Consider the following 17,932-nt stretch of genomic DNA (forward strand, 5'->3'; position numbering starts at 1 on the left):
ATAGACACTAAACTCTCGGTTCTTAAAACTTCTGCTCAGATTGAAGAGTGTTTATAATGTTACTGGACTTTTCTTAGGAAAGAAGAGTCAAGCACATAAAATAAAACTGAGTAAAGCTAAAAATATTAATCTGACCATAGGATATTCATAGTGGCTAGAAAAGAGGAAAAAGCTAGTAAATTACACAGCAACCATAAGAGGTCTGGAAGAGCTCTAGATCGAAAGGTTAAAAAAAAATTTACTTGAATTTTTGGAGACAAAAAAATATGTAGCATCACAGAATGTAAAAGCTGGAAAGCACCTTAAAAATCACTTGAACTTCTCAGTTTATAAAAGTCAGTTGAAATCCAAAGAGGTTAAGTGACTTGCCCATAATTTGGTCATAAATGTATTAAGTACCAGATGTGGGTTTCAAACCCAGAGTGTCAGTGATTCTTTCTACAATATCACAGCTGCATCTTAGACCGCTGCATGGACCACACCTTACACTCACAACCCAGTAGTAGTCTAACCATGTGGGTTCAGCAACCTTTTAAAATCCTTAGTACAACTTTCAGAGGTCATAGACTAATTGAGAGCTCAGGATCAAGGAATTAAGACTCAGTCACACAGATAGTCAAGTGACATAGCCAGAATTTGAATCAATATATTCTAAATACAAAACCAGTCAATTTTTCCACTGTTTCACATGGCCTAATATCTATGGGCACTACAGTTAGGCCAGTGGGAAAGATAAAGAAGGGGGAAAAAAAGAAATCTTAAGAAGAGAAGAGGAAAAAAAGAATCTTTAGAAGGGCAGTATTATTCATTAGTTACCCTTGTTCTAGGATCTTATGGTTGGCAGCCCACCATCTATCATGGTAAATAAAGACTCCATCAACAACATAACCAAGGCTGAAGCTTTGGGTTCACTGGAAAAAAATATACCAGTAAAAAGTGTGAAGAGCCAAGGGCTGTAGCACCTTGTTTAGTGAAAATCTGAAAGGGGAAATATATAATTTTTCTTGCTTTCACTCCCTTTCACAGCTCTAATTAAACAACTGAAATTTTTTGTCAATAAAATTAGTTTTATAGACTATATTTTTATTCTTAGACCAATAAAATAACAATGAATCTGTAGCCCCCACCCCCAATGGTTTTTTAAAAATTTCATTTCTTCTCCAAATTCCTTCTTCTACCAGTGTCTTCACCATTCCAAGAGAGGATGAACAGATAGTGTTTTAATTGTCTTCAAATTTTATAAAATTTTACATTTCATCTTTACACTGGGACAGTCAACTTCTAGGAAGCTTCCTCAAACAGGAGACAAAGTCACTAATAAATCAGTACTTTGGGGTCAAAAATAGCAGGAACAATATATTATAGAGACAGAAAATTCTGAAAGTTGTTTTGAATCAAATGGTCTATAATTTATTTCCTTTGTTTCTTTTTAAATTTAGAAATATTTTATTTTTCCCAATTATACATATATATGATCATTTTTAATCCTACAATTAAATATAAAACTACCCTTCCCATTCCTTTTATTCTAGTTTCCATGCTTTAATTGCTCTAACCCCCTTTACCTTCAGAGAAATATCAGTCCAATAAATACGATTATCTGTTACATCAAAATCTAAAGCAGAAGCTTCTTTCACACCAGTGAGTGGGATGGCTACATTGTTGTTGTTCGTTTCTAAAGAGATGCGCCTTATGTCTGCTCTCCGAGAAAACAAGAGGAAAGCTTCTGGAACTATGCAAGTCTTCATGTCACTGATAAGTTCAAAACCAATGGGGCAGGCACAGCGGAGTCCCTGAGGTCTAAAGAGGCAAAGATGGCTACATCCTCCATTTTCATTAGCACATGGGTTAGAACCTAAAAGTAAATTATTTAAAGACAGGAAAAAACACAGACACAAAGCAACATCATTTTTGGTACCAGTCATTTTAAGATTGCTAAATATTTTGGTGCACAAAGCCATATGTGTATTCTCTTCCATGCCCAGACAAGCAGTATTCATAGACTAGTAGAGAAATAAAACTTCATTATCAAATTCTTTCCTTCTCACCTATGTTTAAGTTCCAAATATTCTGCATTATATTGAATGTTTTTAGTAGAGGGGTATCCCTCTAAAACAAAGCCACTCAGATTTAAATTTTGCAATCAGAGAATTAATCTCTATTAAAAGGGTCATCAGGTTATGTCTATAACACCAAATTCCTTAAGTTTTTTGTTGTTTTTTTTTCTGTTTAGTCCTTGGGGAAAATGTGGAAAATGCCAATCTTTAAAAAAGCTGCTCCGTAAACTTCTGTTACTCATTTCTTCCCTTCTTCCTTCTTTTCTTTCCAAAAATTGTTAAGTTTTGAACTACTCACCAATGATTCGATGAACATTTGTGGCTTTTAGGCCCATAAGATCAGGCAGCTGATCTATGATGATTTCCCTTTCAGCACTTCGTTTGTGCACCCGTTCAATACTACGTCTTTGCCAGTCAGTCCAATAGACATAGTCTCCAAGCAAGGTGAACCCAAAAATGTGGGGAATCTTGTCTTCTACCAACACTCTTCTTCCAGTACCGTCTGCATTCATAACCTTAGGATTGGTATCAGGAGGAAGGGAGAAAAAGGGAAGAAAAAACAACCTATTATATGAAGATAATATAAGCAAAATAATTTAGTTCAGGTTTTTATTTTTAATCCATACTTGATTTACTGTTTTTATTTTCCAAAGCAACTATTATTGTTCTCTTCCTTCTTCAAATCCCCAACTCCCTCTTCTCCCTAGTCAATTACTTGAATGAGACAGAAAGCATTAGAAGGGGGCTCAATCCAAACCATAAAACTTCTCAGGTCCTCTCTTCATTCCTTTTTCTTTTCTTTCTTCCAAATGCAAGGATAGGGATTACTAGAGTAAATCATATCACCCACAACACCTACCATGAATGATAATATATCCTGCCATGATAGTGAAAATACAATTTGTTAACTAACTTACTGAAACTACATTATAATTGCTTTCCCTTGCTTCAAAAACCACTCTAGTCCATCCTATTCTCAACTATATAACATTCTTCCTGAAATAAAGATCTGATCATGTGACTCATTTAACTTATCCCACTCCAGTGGCAGTGGGAAGGAGAATAGTATTCCATAAAATCATTTTGACACAACTTGTTCAGCCATTTGCCAAAAAATGGACACCCTCAATTTCCAATTTTTTGCCAGAAGAAAAAGGAGTTGCTATAAATGTTTTTCCAAAAAGGTTTTTTCCCTTTTTTTAAAAAACTTTTTGGAGTATAGACTTAATAATAGTATTATTGGATCAAAGAATATATACAGTTTTATAGCTCTTTGGGCACAGTTCCCATCCTTCATACTGTTGAGAAATTAATGTTTATGCAAAGAACAGCATACATAAAACATTCACCCTTTCTCATACATTCTTTGTCTAAAAATTTTCAGTGGTTCACAATAATCTACAGGGTAAACAGCATTTAGCATTCAAGATCCTCCTATAGATTGAAAAAATCTCCCCTTTCCCTCTATCTCTAGACACACACCCTCTACTCCAACAAAACTGAAATATCTGAAATCCCCTTCAAATATTTCATGTTTTCTTGTCTTCATTCCTTTGCTCATGCTTGAGCAAAGCCCTTTACCTTTCTTCTGTTAATCCTTTAAGCCTATTTCAACCATCTAAGTTTTTTAAAGTCTTCACCAACCATACAAGTCAATGATAATCTCCTCCTCTTTGGATCCGAAAAAAGATAGATTGTACCCAACCTTGGGCTTTTGCATATGCTGCTCTGTATAATATTGCTCTGTATTTCTAAATACATACATGTTTTCATATAGTCATTCAAATATGTACCAAAAAGAGTACCATTATCATTTAAATTATCTAGGTTCAAAACTTCAAAAATCATAGATTTCAATCTCCTCCTTTCTTTGTTCTTTTTTTTAATTCCAAGGTATCTCGCTTCTTCCCCTTTCCACACTAAAGAAGGCATCACTTGACAAAAAAATTAAAAATTACACATATATATGTATAAAATATGTATTTTGTGTTTCTATTCATCAATTATTTCTCTGAAAGTGGACATTCACAAGTTATTCTTTAAACATCCTGTAGCTATAATGTTTTCTTGTTTTTGCTAATTTCCTCTTCATAAATTCATGTAGGCCTTTCCACATTTTTCCAAAATATACCTATTCGTGATTTCTTATGGCAAAGTAGTATTCCATCACAATCACATGCCATAGTGTGTTTAGTCACTCCCCAACAATTCCAGTCCTTTGCCACCACAAAAAAGAGTGATTATAAATATTTTAGAGCATATAATTCTTTTCCTTTTTCCCTGATCACCTTAGGAAACAGACCCAACAGTGGTATTGCTGGGTTTATGGGTATACACAGTTTTATAATGCTGGGCATAATTCTAGATTGCTCTACAAAATGATTAAATCAGTTCACAGGTCCACCAATAGTATTAATAGCATCCCCATTTTTCCACATCTCTCCTTCACCTTTCATATTCCCAATCAGTTGCTAAATCTTATTAATTTCTATCTAAAAAAAAAAAAAAACCACAACTATTTGTCCCTTTCTCAAGGGACAAATCACAAGATCAATCTTTGTTCAGGTCCTCATCATCTCTCTAATAATAATAGCTGACATTTATATTTTGTTTTATATATTATTTTAGCACTACATATCATCTCACTTAATCAAGTAAAGGCACTTAAAACTTCCACTGCCCCAGGCAACTTTTTAAAACCACTGTCAGAGAACAGCTGCCTATCTGCATTAATAAAAGTTGTTTCATCACCAGGAGTTTTCTATACCAAAAAAATCTCAGCTCTTGGAACCCATCCATACTCCCCCCAAAGAGATTCTTAGGAAAACACTATGAGATATGATGGGTGATATTTTTTTATAGATGAAGAAACTGAAACTCAGAGGTTAGGTCATCTGCCAGGATAAGCAAACTATATGCTAGCTAATAAGTGCCTATATTAGGACTCAAAACCAGGTATTTGACATTCAAAATCCAGTACCCTCTTCTGCTAAACTGAAATACTTCTTACAATAACCTCTTAATTGATCTCCTTGCTTCCAGTCTAATGGCTCCATTTTTCATCTGCAGCTCTGCTTGGTTTTGACTCCATGTAATCATACTCTCATCAGGTACCCTGCTGTGCCCCTCCCTTTTAGTTTCCTTGGGTGTGTTAACTTTCCTCATTAGACTGTATGCTCTTTAGGGGCAAGAATTATTTTTCTTTTTTCTTACTTGTATCCTTAGCACAGTGTCTAATACATAGTAGGTGCTTAAAAAAACATTTAATTCACTTCCTTGTCAATTCATCCTTTACACAGATACCAAATCAATATTCTTAAAATGAACAGATCTGATTAGACCAATCCCCCTTACTAAAAAGTTCTTAATGGCTCCCTATTGTTTCTAGGATGAATCACAAAATCCTCACATTTAAAGCTTTCCACGATTTAGTTCCCAATGACTTGAGGAAGCTGGGGGCAAGATGAGTGCAGGATTTGGAATCAGGAGAATGAGAGTTCAAATCTGCCTCAGACTGTGTGGCCCTGTGGTTCAGGACCTGATTACTGATCAAGACTAGACCTGTGGGTCAACTCTACTTACTGATGCTTTTTTCTCTGGGGGTCTACAGGATTCCAGGGCCAGCCCCTAGACGGAATCTGCCTGGGGAATTTTTCTCCCTTTTCTATCCATGGGGCTCTAATCAAGGTCTTTCCTTTGTGATTTGGGGCTGTTTTACATAACTTCTACCAATCCTGGTTTTCACAGAATTCTGGCAGTTTCTTAATGCAGTGTTGGGCTACATACCTAAATGTACAGCTGATATTGTTTATTTTTCTTTTTTCTGGTCTATTTTCAGTGCTTTACTGAGCTGCTGGTGGGAAATATGGGGTCCTTGTCTTTTTTTTTTTTTTGAGGCAGGCTGGGAGAAAAAAGTACAGCAGTTATTCATGGACTTCATCCCACTGTTGGATCACCTCTGAGCTTTGAGAGCTGCTTGTTTCACCTCATCTTCAACAGAATAACTGCTCCCTCCAATAATCCCCAGAGTTCACAATATTAATGCAGGTACCCAATAAGCTTTGTAACTATTACAACCTAGAATTCCAGAGCTCAAGTATCTACCAGCCTCAGTTTCTCAGTAGCAGGATTACAGAAAAACAGACAATCCAACCTTGTTGCCATCATCCCATGCTTACATTTTCTATTAAGCAATATTGACTACTTCTTTCAAAAACAGTAATTAAAACTTAATCAGAAGTGAAAGTAGCCTCTTGTCGTAGATAGAAAAAAGGTTAAAGCATCATCTTATTGAAATGCTCTAGATTGATGCCTAATTATCTTTACTTCTCTAAATTATATTTAATTCAATCATATTTTATTAATAAAAGTATCTACTCTGTGGACAAAATAAATGAAAAATCATAAAGTGTAGTTAGATGAACCAATACACAGTATTGATTTTAAGAAGGAAGTTTTTTTTTAATAGGCTATTTACATAGTAGTAGCAATTAGAAAATTGTAGATATATGTAGCATTATCCTCTCCAACATAAGACTTAAATATTGCTTTCATATTAAATTAAAAGAACCAATTACTAGGTAATAAGTTTAAATTGTTTTAAATCTTATTCTCCAATCAACAAATTTGATTCAATAATCAATTCAGCACTAATGAATTAAATTCACTTAATAAGCATCTGATATAGGCAAAACACTGCTCTAGGTGATAATATGTTAGATGATACCTGCAATTCAACATAGAGAAGGGAAGACATAAAAAATTATGTAATCCAAAAATAAAATCTAATAAGCGAGTAAGAGAAGTAAAAACAATGAATACTGGTTCAATAAAGGATAGGTCATTTTTAGCTATAGATAGTGCTGTGAGAGCTTTATGGGGGAGATGACAACTGTGGGGTACTTATTTCAAGTGAATTCAATCAGTACATCCAAAATACTTTGCTAGGTTCTGGGAAAGAAATTAAACACGTCATGAATTCTACCTTCAAGTAGCTAAAATCTAGCTGGAATGCTGACAAACACACCAATACACAAGAATTTTCTGACATACAGCAGTGCGTGCTAAGTGTCAAATAATAAGCACTTTGGGACCAACAAGGCAGTAGAGATTACTTCCAGTTTCACCTAACAGGAAAGACTGAAAAGAGGAAGAATTTTAGTACTATAAGGATTAAAAAGCAGGAGACATTACTTTGAGTTTAATCATTAGGGCTGACTTCCTACAGGAAGAATATGAATTGGATCTTGCTGAAAGTTTGCTTAGGAGAGTAATAGAACACAAAACTAAAAAAGACAAATGACCACAGTACTTTAACATTACAAGGGACATAATAAATTATCTAGTATAATATTCTTATTTTAAAGATATGGAAAATGAGATACAAAAAAGTTAAGGTGGCTTGGCCAAATCTGTAAGTTGGTGGCAGGTTGAGGTCAGTAATGCTTTTATTAACAGAATATAGATTTTATCTTGTAGACAACAGGGAGGACATGAACTTTTTTGCTGATGTAAAAATATACAGGCCCATAATCAGGTTATACAGAACTACACTACAAGAAAATGGGGGGGGGGGTGAAAGTAGCACAGAACAGGCACTAGGACTTCAGGTAGAATAATGATCTCTCCTCATGGAACTCCTGCATCACTAACATTAATGCAAAACATATTCATTCTCATCAATCTAATCTACACATAGTGACATCCTAGCAAAATCTCAATAATACTATTATCTTAGTTTTCCACAGAAATTACTTAGACCATAGAGTTAAGAAATAGAACATTCCTATGGTGGCAGCCCTATCTATGTGACCTCTAGAGAAGAAACTTGGCCTCAGTACAAAGCCACAGAAAAGATATAAGGAGACAGTGTTATCCTTTTGAACCTATAGAACCTTCCAGATACCAGATGGGCTGGTGCCAACTGTGGGCTACTGGAGCTTTTTATTGAAGTTCTATTGCCTAGTCTCAAATCAGAATTTAGAACTTTCAAAGTCCAATAGAGCAGTGATCTGTCCTTGCTCTTTCCATTCCCTCTCCCTTTCTCTCTAATCTATCTTATCTATCAATCTAGGTGACTCCTAGCTTTCAGGGGCTCACTATATTGATGCTGTACTTAGTACAAACACCTTATCAGCCCACTACAAGCTCAGAAATTTAGAGTTTAAGAGATCTGTCAGCTTTAGCCTTCCAGGCTATTGAGATTAGAGATATGCCCCATCACCCATCATGGCTGGCTCCAGCACTGCTATTAAATTAATTTGCTTTATTTTAATAAATCTAAGACCCTACCCCACTCTTATGACAAGAGTTTCTTTTAATTTTAATTCAGACTTACCATACTGGACTAGAAAAGGTATTGGACCACAAGTCAGATGTCTAAATTATAGTCCTAATTCTGCCACAGGCTAGCAGTGAAACTTTGGGAAGTTATTTATTTTCAGTTAGCATTCTCTTTTGTAAAATGAGGTTTCCACATTAGATGAAACTTGGCCAGAGTACCTTCCAGCCCCCAAATTTTAAGAAAATACTTAAATAACACTTTTGATATCTCATTAAGGCTTGTTTACATAGGAACGTTAATATGTACTTGTTTCTATACAGTTTTTACATCTAACCTGGACTTAATGACCTAAATTTATGGCTACTCAGAACATAGATGATTTTTTTTACTAAATCCAGATGACACAATGAATCTTTGATTATTCTCTCACCCATAGTACAGATTGCAACCCATCTTTAGTCAGGCCCTATCATAAATTCTCTTTTGTTTAAGGAAGTGAAGAAAAGAAGTTCATTTTCCTCTAGGTCTTTCAATATTTAGAATTTTGGCTGATCTGATTCCAAGAGATTACCATAACACTTTAAGTGTTGGGACAATATTTACTATATGTTAATAATTCTTACATTACCTCAGAGTAATTTAATTAAACTTAAGGAACTTAAAATTTGTTACTTTAGAAGATGATCCCTCTACTTGAGCTAATGTCTGCAATAATTCTGCATATTTTAACTATATTGTGGTGTGGGTTGTGCAATCAAAGAAATTGACATAACACCTAGATCTGTTATGGCAATAGCAAACCTCTCATAAATGTTACATTGGGTTTCTTGAGCATCGTTACATGATAAAGTTGAATTATTCATGAGGCAGTGGGGCCCATCAGAACCATAATAAAATTCACTGCTGTATAATTTAATCCAAATAATATGCAAGACACAGATGATAGTTTGACAGCCAAGCAAGTGATACAAACTGAATTGGGCAGACTAACTTTCAGGTGAGCAAGAGAAATGAAATACAACTTTAAACTATACATAAAAGAAAACACTGCCTATCTACCACTAAAAGTCAGTCATCAGAATATGAGTAATATTTAAGTGAATTCAATTTAACCAATATTTGTAGTGTATGTATTTTTTCCATATTATTCATTTTTATAAAAGAGCAATCCTTTAAAACCAAAACCCCCAAATTACATACCCATTTAAACAAGTGGTAAATTACATGTTTTCTTCTGGATTTCTACTCCTACAGTTCTTTCTCTAGACGTGCATAGTATTCTTTCTCATAGGTCTCACAGATCACTGCATTGCTATTAGTAGCAAAGTCAATTACCTTTGATTGTCCCACAATGTTACAGTTTCTATGTATAATGTTCTCCTGGTTCAGCAATTATTTCACTGCGCATCAGTTCATGGAAGTCTTTCGAGTTTTTACAGAAATACATCAATTCCTTTCAGCACAATAATAATCCATCACCACCAGATACCACGATTTGTTCAGCCATTCCCAGGACACCCCCCTCCCCATTTTCCAATTTTTTGCTACCACAAAAAGCACAGATATAAATATTTTTGTACAAATAGGTCCTTGCCCAGTTTTAAATCTCTTTGGGATATAAACCCAGCAGTGGTTTTCCTGGGTCAAAGGACATGCAATCTTTTAAAGCCCTTTGGGCATATTTCCAAATTGCCTTCTAGAATGGTTAGATCAATACACAACTCCACCAGCAATCCGTTAGTGTCCCAACTTTGCTACATCCCCTGCAACATTTATTATTACTGTCATATTGGTCTCTCTGTGGTACCTCAAAGTTCTTTTGATCTGCATTTCTCTAATCAGGAGGGATTTAGAATATTTTTATATGATTATTGATAGTTTTTATTTCTTCATCTGAAAACTGCCTAGTCATATCCCTTGACAATTTGTCAATTGGGGAATGATTTAATTTCTTATAATTGTTGTATATTTGAGAAATTGTTCCTTTGTCAGAGAATTTCATTATAAAAATTTCCCCCCAGTTTGTTGCTTCCCTTCTAATTTTGGTTGCTTCGGTTTTATTTGTACAAAACTTTTTTAATTTAAAATAATTCTTTTTATTATTATATTATTATAACTATTCACCTAATTTATTTATAATTTTATTCTTTATATCTTAATCATATATCTATTTTGAACTTATCTTGTAACCCTGCTTTTGTTAATTGTTCAACTTTTATTGATTCAACTTACTCCAAAACTGAACCTGAATTAACAGGTTGATGGGCATTACAACAGTCCCTAACACAAGAGACTTTCTTTTCTTTTTTTATATGGGAGAGGGTAATGTGAAAAAATAAGTACTTTTAATTTTTTTTTAAATAAAGGAAATTCATGATACAGAGAAGAAAAGTAGTAGTATATCCACTAGACAGAAACCCTAAACAGAACTAGTACCTTTAACAAGAATAATGTGCAATGTTCTGCAACTTTCATCCTAAGAGTCCCAAAAAGGACTCTCCCAAGAGTTTACATTCCACATACCCTTTTCCACACTTAAAGAAAAAAAAAGAATAACAGCAGGGAGATCATGAATGATACCAACCTATCTTGCATATAATCCAGGAAACTACTGCAGAAAAATAAAAACTAAAATATATTCATGATGGTTGTAATGGGAGGTTAAAGGTCCATAACAACTTCTAGGTCAATATTAGTAGTCAGTAATCAATTCTGAGAGGTAGATGTATCCCCACCCCCCTTAAAAGTGAGGTTGAAATGCCACCAGCAGCAAACATACTTATATTTTGACATTCCCTCCTCCAACCAAGAAATTGTCTGCTATCTCTAAGCAAACAGGACTCAATTGCAGAAACACTACCTTACAATGCTATAGCATATCTATTTAAAAAACTCTAAAAGTCCAATTTTATTACTTTTGAAGTTACACAAATGGAGTTTAAGAGAGCTAAATGCATGTCAATACAAAAAGGGAATATAAGTAACTTAAGTACCAAATGTTTAGTTCCATAGAAAGACTATAAATATCCAAGTTTCTTTTAGGAAAGAGGCACTGGCTATACGCAAATATTCACTTGTAATAAAAGCTGAAAATTATTCCTGGCAATCATATTGAGGCAAAAATATTTTCAATTCCAAATCATTTACAAAAAATTTTTTAATTAGAGCTATAAAATTAAAATAATAAAATAAAAAAAATTAGAGCTAAAAGGCATGCCAAAGGCCATCTAATGAAGATTCTCATTTACTGGTGAAGAAATTGAGGCTTAGAAAAGTGGCCTGGCCAAGTTAATATGTATAGTAAACTGAACAAAACACATGTAATAATTAACTATGTATAAGGCACTGAGGCTATATAGATAAAAACTAAATTGTCCCCATCCTCAAGGAACATATATTCTACGGGAATACAAATACTAAAGTCTATCTATTTACTACCTGACTATTGGGCAAGTGTTATAAAATGTTATATAGATCTACATGTAACAACTAAGGACCAATGAAAAATGGATAGGATTACTCTACTTCTCAAGAAAGGGGAAGACTAATAAATATCAGCAATTCTAATTGTTTCCAGTCTGCAAAACTTAAGGGAATACCAAGTGTTCTTTTTCAAGGTAAATTAGACTGTGATCTATATACATCATTTGATAAAACTGATTAGGTTTATACTACCAAAACATGGGAAGGCAAAGAAAGCTTAATCCAAGAAAATTTATATAAGTATTCTAACTACAAGCTTAGACTTGGAAAATTTAAAGCTCTAGAGTTCATACCTATATGAGATTATCCTAAATCATACAGGCAGAACTAGGATTTATAGCCAAAATATATCCTAAATTGATGAGACTGCTATTAATTTGTAATTCTATTTCTTGCTTCTGTGAGGTTGAGCAGGATTAAGGAGAACTGAAGATTAAGATCTAAAGGAAGGTTCAAGAAGAATACAGTAAGAAAGGGAAAAGAAAAAAATTTTGAATAAAATGAATTAGTAGACTGCACTGAAAGGTAGGACACATTGGTTATGAACAATAAACAACATAGAAAGAGAGAGAAGAGAATGGGGAATAGGTTATGGCTGTGGGGTTAATGAGTTTAGGGGGAAAAAAGCTGTGTGTATCTGCCAAATTATTAATAGGTCCTTTTTTAAATAATTAAAAGATGATTAGATGGAGGCAGTCAGTTGGCTTGGTGGAATGAAAGCCAGGCCTAGTGGGAAGAGGTCCTGGGCTCAAATCTAATCTCAGACACATCTTGGCTCTGAGATCCTGGGTAAGTCACTCAACTCCCATTATCCAAATCGTACTATTCTTCTGCCTTGAAATCAATACAGAGTACTGATTCTCAAATAGAAGGCAAGGTGCTTTTTAAGTGATCATAGGATTACATTGGTTTTAACGAAGTGCTTGCAGATAAGGTTTATTCCTTACATGTAAATTTATACAACCACAAGAAGTTAAAAAAAAAAAACAAAGCTAAGAAAACTTAATCAGTATGTGAAGCAGGATAAACTTTTACAATGACTTTTACTAAAGGTGATGCTTATATTTCTGCCATACTAAATGACTGTTAAGTGTAAGGTGGTGTCTTCATTCCAGAAGATAAGTTGAAGAACTCCTTTCCACACTCCACAACAACAGAAACAGTGAAATGTTCCTAAAAGAATAGCAAGCCATGGCTTCAACTGAGGGGAAGGGTAAAAGAATCATCATCTCAAGTGGCAATTGAAACCTGATCCTTGTCTGAAAGTTGGATAGCGAATATCACAGAGAAGGAAAGGGAAACCTAGAGCTAAAAAATAAATTACAGGTTCTTACTGAAGAGAAGGGAACTGAATGCCCTGGGAAGGAAGCAAATGCTTATCTTCCACAAAATGATATATTAAAACTATAGAAGCCAATCAGAACATTAGCCTGCAAAAAGTCTTGAGGAAGAGTAAAAAGTAGTGGTGGGTAGTGACTCCTTATTCAAGTCTCTGTCAGCCTGATGATAACAGAAGCTTATAGTGTAAAAAGAACATAATGAAGAACTTACTAAAATGAATTAGCAAATTTATTAAAATGATATACCCACTTCTGGTGAATTATGTAGACACAAGTGATATTACCAAAGAGAGTGTCTCAAAAAACATTGCCAAAGATTACAAGTTCTTGGGCAAGGATCTGAAGACCATAGGTGTAGATTGAGCAAGAGATAAAAAAGGAGAAAAATTAATTTGGAAAGTGAACAGCTGGTAATGAAGAGGTTATCTGAGAACTGGATTTATATTTCTATAGCTTAAAATATTGGGATGACAGACCAAGAACAAACTGAAGCATATCTAATTAAGGCTGGAAAGAGCCTACTGGCTTTTGCAGAATGTCTTGTAAACCTAATAATCCAAAGTGTTCAAACCATAAATGCCTGTATAGATTCACCAATCTAGATAGTGAGCAGCTACAGCAAAAAGTTGAGACAACTAACATTCATACAAAGCAGAATCCAAGAAACAATCAGTAGGAAAACTAGGGGGACTCAAAATGTTTGTTTATAGATAGATGGATAGATAGATAGATAGATAGATAGATAGATAGATAGATAGATAGATAGATAGATAGATATCTGATATGGGTCCAATATTCAGGATATATATATATAGGGAACTAATACAACTATATTATAGATTAAAAGGCACTCCCTAATACATGTAGTCAAATGATATGCAGAAGAAAAGCAAACTATTAACTACTAAATGAAAAAATTATCTAAAATGAAATTAAAATCAAAGTGCCAATCATGCCTAACAAGTTGGCAAAGAATGTAAAAAGGGGAAATAGGCAAAATTTTCGAAAACTCAACATGTTAACACACTGGTGGTAGAGCTTTGAAATGGTCCAATTATACTGATAATTTGGAATCTGACTAAGAGTGTGATTAAAATGTCCATGCCCTCTTTTAAGCATCACTGAGACTTAATAGTATGAAATCTGTAATTAGAATGTCTCTAGATTGAAAAATCCTATTTATAAAAATAGGATAGACAAGAAATGGGGATGAGAGGGAAGAAGACAACAGTTTGCATATTAAGGCATACTTGTGAGGAAATCCAGTAAACAAAGGTTGGGGAAACAAGATGGGAGAGCATCAGGGTAAAGATCAGAGAAAAGAGAAACAATTTTTTCATCAAAGTATGCTACAAACCACCTAGAAAGAAAGAAAATTAGCAGGTATCTGAGAAACAAATCACAATCCTGGCATAAAGCCATGATATAATAGTGTTAGAAAACTTCAGTTATCTTGACATATGCTAAGAAATACTGCGGCCAATCACTTCTTGACTCATCTAAATAATTTTTAAAACATCAAAGAACCAGAGGGAATCTTTTTACATTGGGTTTGGTTTTCATTAATAAAGAATTAGATAATATGATAGAAATAATAAAAATATTGTGAGAAAAAGTAACCATGACCTCCTAAAGTTTATGATAGAAAAAGAAAAAAAAAGCCAAGACCAGTCTGACATTTCCAATAAGAAGGTTCAATGGCTGAGAGGGCGACGCAGCAAAGCACTGTGGAGTGCTTAGGGCATGTTGGAGCACAAAAGACAACACGGCCATCCAATGCAGCTGAGGAAGTCTCCAGGTGTAACGATTTTTCGTGCCAATGGACCCAGGCTTCCAATGCCGAGAGAGTGGGACTGTCTCTGTGCCTCGACTTTTCCACTTAAATCTCCTTCACGCACAAGTGTTTTTGTGCACACTCATCAACATCACAGATGAAAGCGCACAAAGACAATCGTCACCCTTGGTTACCGAGAGACTACTACTACTACTATGGGAATGATATGGACCAAAAATCTTTGGAGGAAGTTGGCCCAGGAAGGACAGGAACTCTAAATAATTAGACTCTAAAAGCCCAAACAATTCTAAGGAGAAGGAAAAATTGAAGCTTCAAAGATACACTTGTTAGATAAACAGAATATACCAACCAACTTGGATTTTTAAATGATATGTAAAGAAAAGAGAAGCAAGGACAAGTAACAGAGAATGATTATATGCATTTGACACAATCCTGTGAAAAGAAACTCTAAATAATAAAGTTAAAAATAAGCCAAGTCTAGTGAGGAAAGCTTTGAGCCATATTAGAGAAAAGAGGAAAGTCCACAAAGAGACACACTGCTTGGGACAGATACATTAACAATACCTGGTAAAAAACAAAAAGCACAGTTGCTCAAGTTTCATTTTGCTTTTCTTTCCCAAAGAAGTTAACCTTTGCACTGGAGATAACAAAATGAAAAGTGGCTGACAGGGAGTCAATAACCAAAATTAATGAGGATAATAAGAGAATGTCTAGTCTAGACATCCTAGCTATATGCAAGTCACCTGGGTGAGATGAACTGTCTATCCCCCAGAGTACAAAACAGAATTTAGAGATGTGACTGTTAAACCACTATTAGAAATCTGAAAATACTCAGAAATAGTAGGTGTAGAAGATAGGAAAAGAGTAAATGTCCTGATTTTCCAAAGAGAGTCATCTCTGGGTTAACATGGCTGTAGTCTAGATGCAGGACTCTTCTTCTACTCTTCACCTACTGATATAAACTACCTCCAAAGGCCAAAAAAAACCAAATTCATATGAAGGAAGGGACTCTACAGTAGGGTGAAGCATTGAGGGTACGTGAGATTTGGGCATTTCCACATTATAAGGGAGTTAAATAGCTTCCACCAAAACGTGAGCTGATCAACCCTCCCCCACCCCATCTACAGAGCCAGAGCACTAGAATCAGTGAGTGAGCAAGGGGCACCTCTAGGTCCTTGGCAGCTGACAAAGACCTAACCCTAAGAGCAGCTAGACCTGAGACTCCAGCAGGATGAAGAGTGCAGACATTGGGTGCCCGAGTGGAGATAGTACAGAGAAGGGCAGTAAATAGTAGAAGCAGCAGATTCGAGAGGTGGCCTCAGGCAAAAACTGCATTCCTTAGCTCCATACACAGAGCCTGCCCTCCTCACTCAGACTTCTGACTGGAAAGGGAAGGAAAAACCACCACAAAAAACAATTTCCCAACACCAAGAAAAACAAGAAGAAGGCACTGACCCCGGATAATTTTTATGGAGGAAAAATCCAGACTACAGAAGAAATAGCAGAAGAGGACATACAAATAAATGCATCCAAACCTTTGGGGAAAAAATGGAAATTGGCCACAAGTTCTTGAAAATTTTACATTGGAGCTTATCAAAAAGATGGAAGGATTTTGGCAAGAAAAGTGGGAAACGGTTCAAAAAGAAAATAAAAGTTTAAAGGACAGGAACTCCCAATTGGAGAAATAGCTGGAAGTCACAAAAAGCAGGATAGACCAAACCAAAAAGGAAAATCAAAAGAGTATAGTGGAAAACCAGTCCTTAAAGACTAGAATAAGGCAATTGGAAGGCAATGACTTTGCAAAACAGCAGGAATTAATAAAGCAAAGTCAAAAGATTGACAAAATAGAAGAAAACATAAAATATCTCACTGACAAGATGATAGATCAGGAAAACCGGTCTCAAAGAGACAATTTGAGAATCATTGGTCTACCTGAAAACCCAGAAATAAATAGAAATCTTGACATCATACTACAAGAAATTATCCAAGAAAACTGCCCTGATGTTCTTGAACAAGGAGGCAAAATAGACATTGAAAGAATTCAAAGAACAACCTCTACACTAAATCCTCAAAAGACAATCCCCAGGAATGTAACTGCCAAATTCAAGAGCTTCAAAGCTAAAGAGAAAATTTTACAAGAAGCCAAAGAGAATCATCTAAAAACTACAGACAAAAGTGTCTGACTATTTCTGATAAAATTCTAGAACAGATATCATTAAAGAGATAATGAACATCTGGAAAAGAAGTATTAATTACAGAGTCCATTTGGCTTAAAAAAAAAAAAAACAGGTCATGCCAGAGGAGCTTCTTGTGAAAGGGCTACCAAGCTACTACATCAAGGAAACACTACGAATGTAATTTGCCTACATTTTATTGATGCTTTTGATAAAGCACTTCACACTCTTCTTTTGAAGGCTCAATGATAATAAGGTAGCCTGAGAATTGGATGAATGGATAGATCCAAAGAGAATAAATCAACAATTCAATATTACCTTGAAAGATCTGCCAGTGTTCCTAGGATCTATCTATTCTTTTTTTTTTTTAACCCTTACCTTCTGCCTTGGAATCAATACTGTGTATTGATTCCAAGGCAGAAGAGTGGTAAGGGCTAGGCAACGGGGGATTAAGTGACTTGCCCAGGGTCACACAGCTGGGAAGTGTCTGAGGCCAAATTTGAAGCTAGGACCTCCCATCTCTAGGCCTGGCTCTCCATCCACTGAGCTACCCAGCCGCCCCTGGATCTATCTATTCTTGACCTGTACTGTTTAGCATTAATCTGTGACTTGGATAAGGGCAGAGGTGATACACTAATCAGATTGACTAATGATATGAGCTGGGAGGAATAGCTAATACTCTGGATTGCAGGGTAGGGATCTTAAAAGACCACAGCAGTTTAGAGCACTGGGTTTAAAAGTCATAAGATGAAATTTACTAAGGGAAACACAGTGGATAAAGTTCAGCCAATACTCATGAA

At 35.1% G+C, this 17,932-nt stretch overlaps 1 protein-coding gene across 4 annotated transcripts in view; it reads right to left on the reverse strand.

The window, feature by feature from the left end:
* Positions 1–17,932, reverse strand: part of LRP6 (LDL receptor related protein 6) — a 127,277-nt gene that overhangs the window by 47,497 nt on the left and 61,848 nt on the right. For all 4 annotated transcript variants that reach the window (XM_056799159.1, XM_007503718.3, XM_007503717.2 and 1 more), the window contains 2 exons: positions 2,356–2,572; positions 1,566–1,855 (listed from right to left, as the gene is read on the reverse strand). In XM_056799159.1, the coding sequence (XP_056655137.1) occupies positions 1,566–1,855; positions 2,356–2,572 (507 nt within the window). The remainder of the gene's footprint in view (positions 1–1,565; positions 1,856–2,355; positions 2,573–17,932) is intronic.

The sequence above is a fragment of the Monodelphis domestica genome, chromosome 5 (assembly GCF_027887165.1).
Source record: "Monodelphis domestica isolate mMonDom1 chromosome 5, mMonDom1.pri, whole genome shotgun sequence".
Classification (NCBI taxonomy): Eukaryota; Metazoa; Chordata; class Mammalia; order Didelphimorphia; family Didelphidae; genus Monodelphis; species Monodelphis domestica.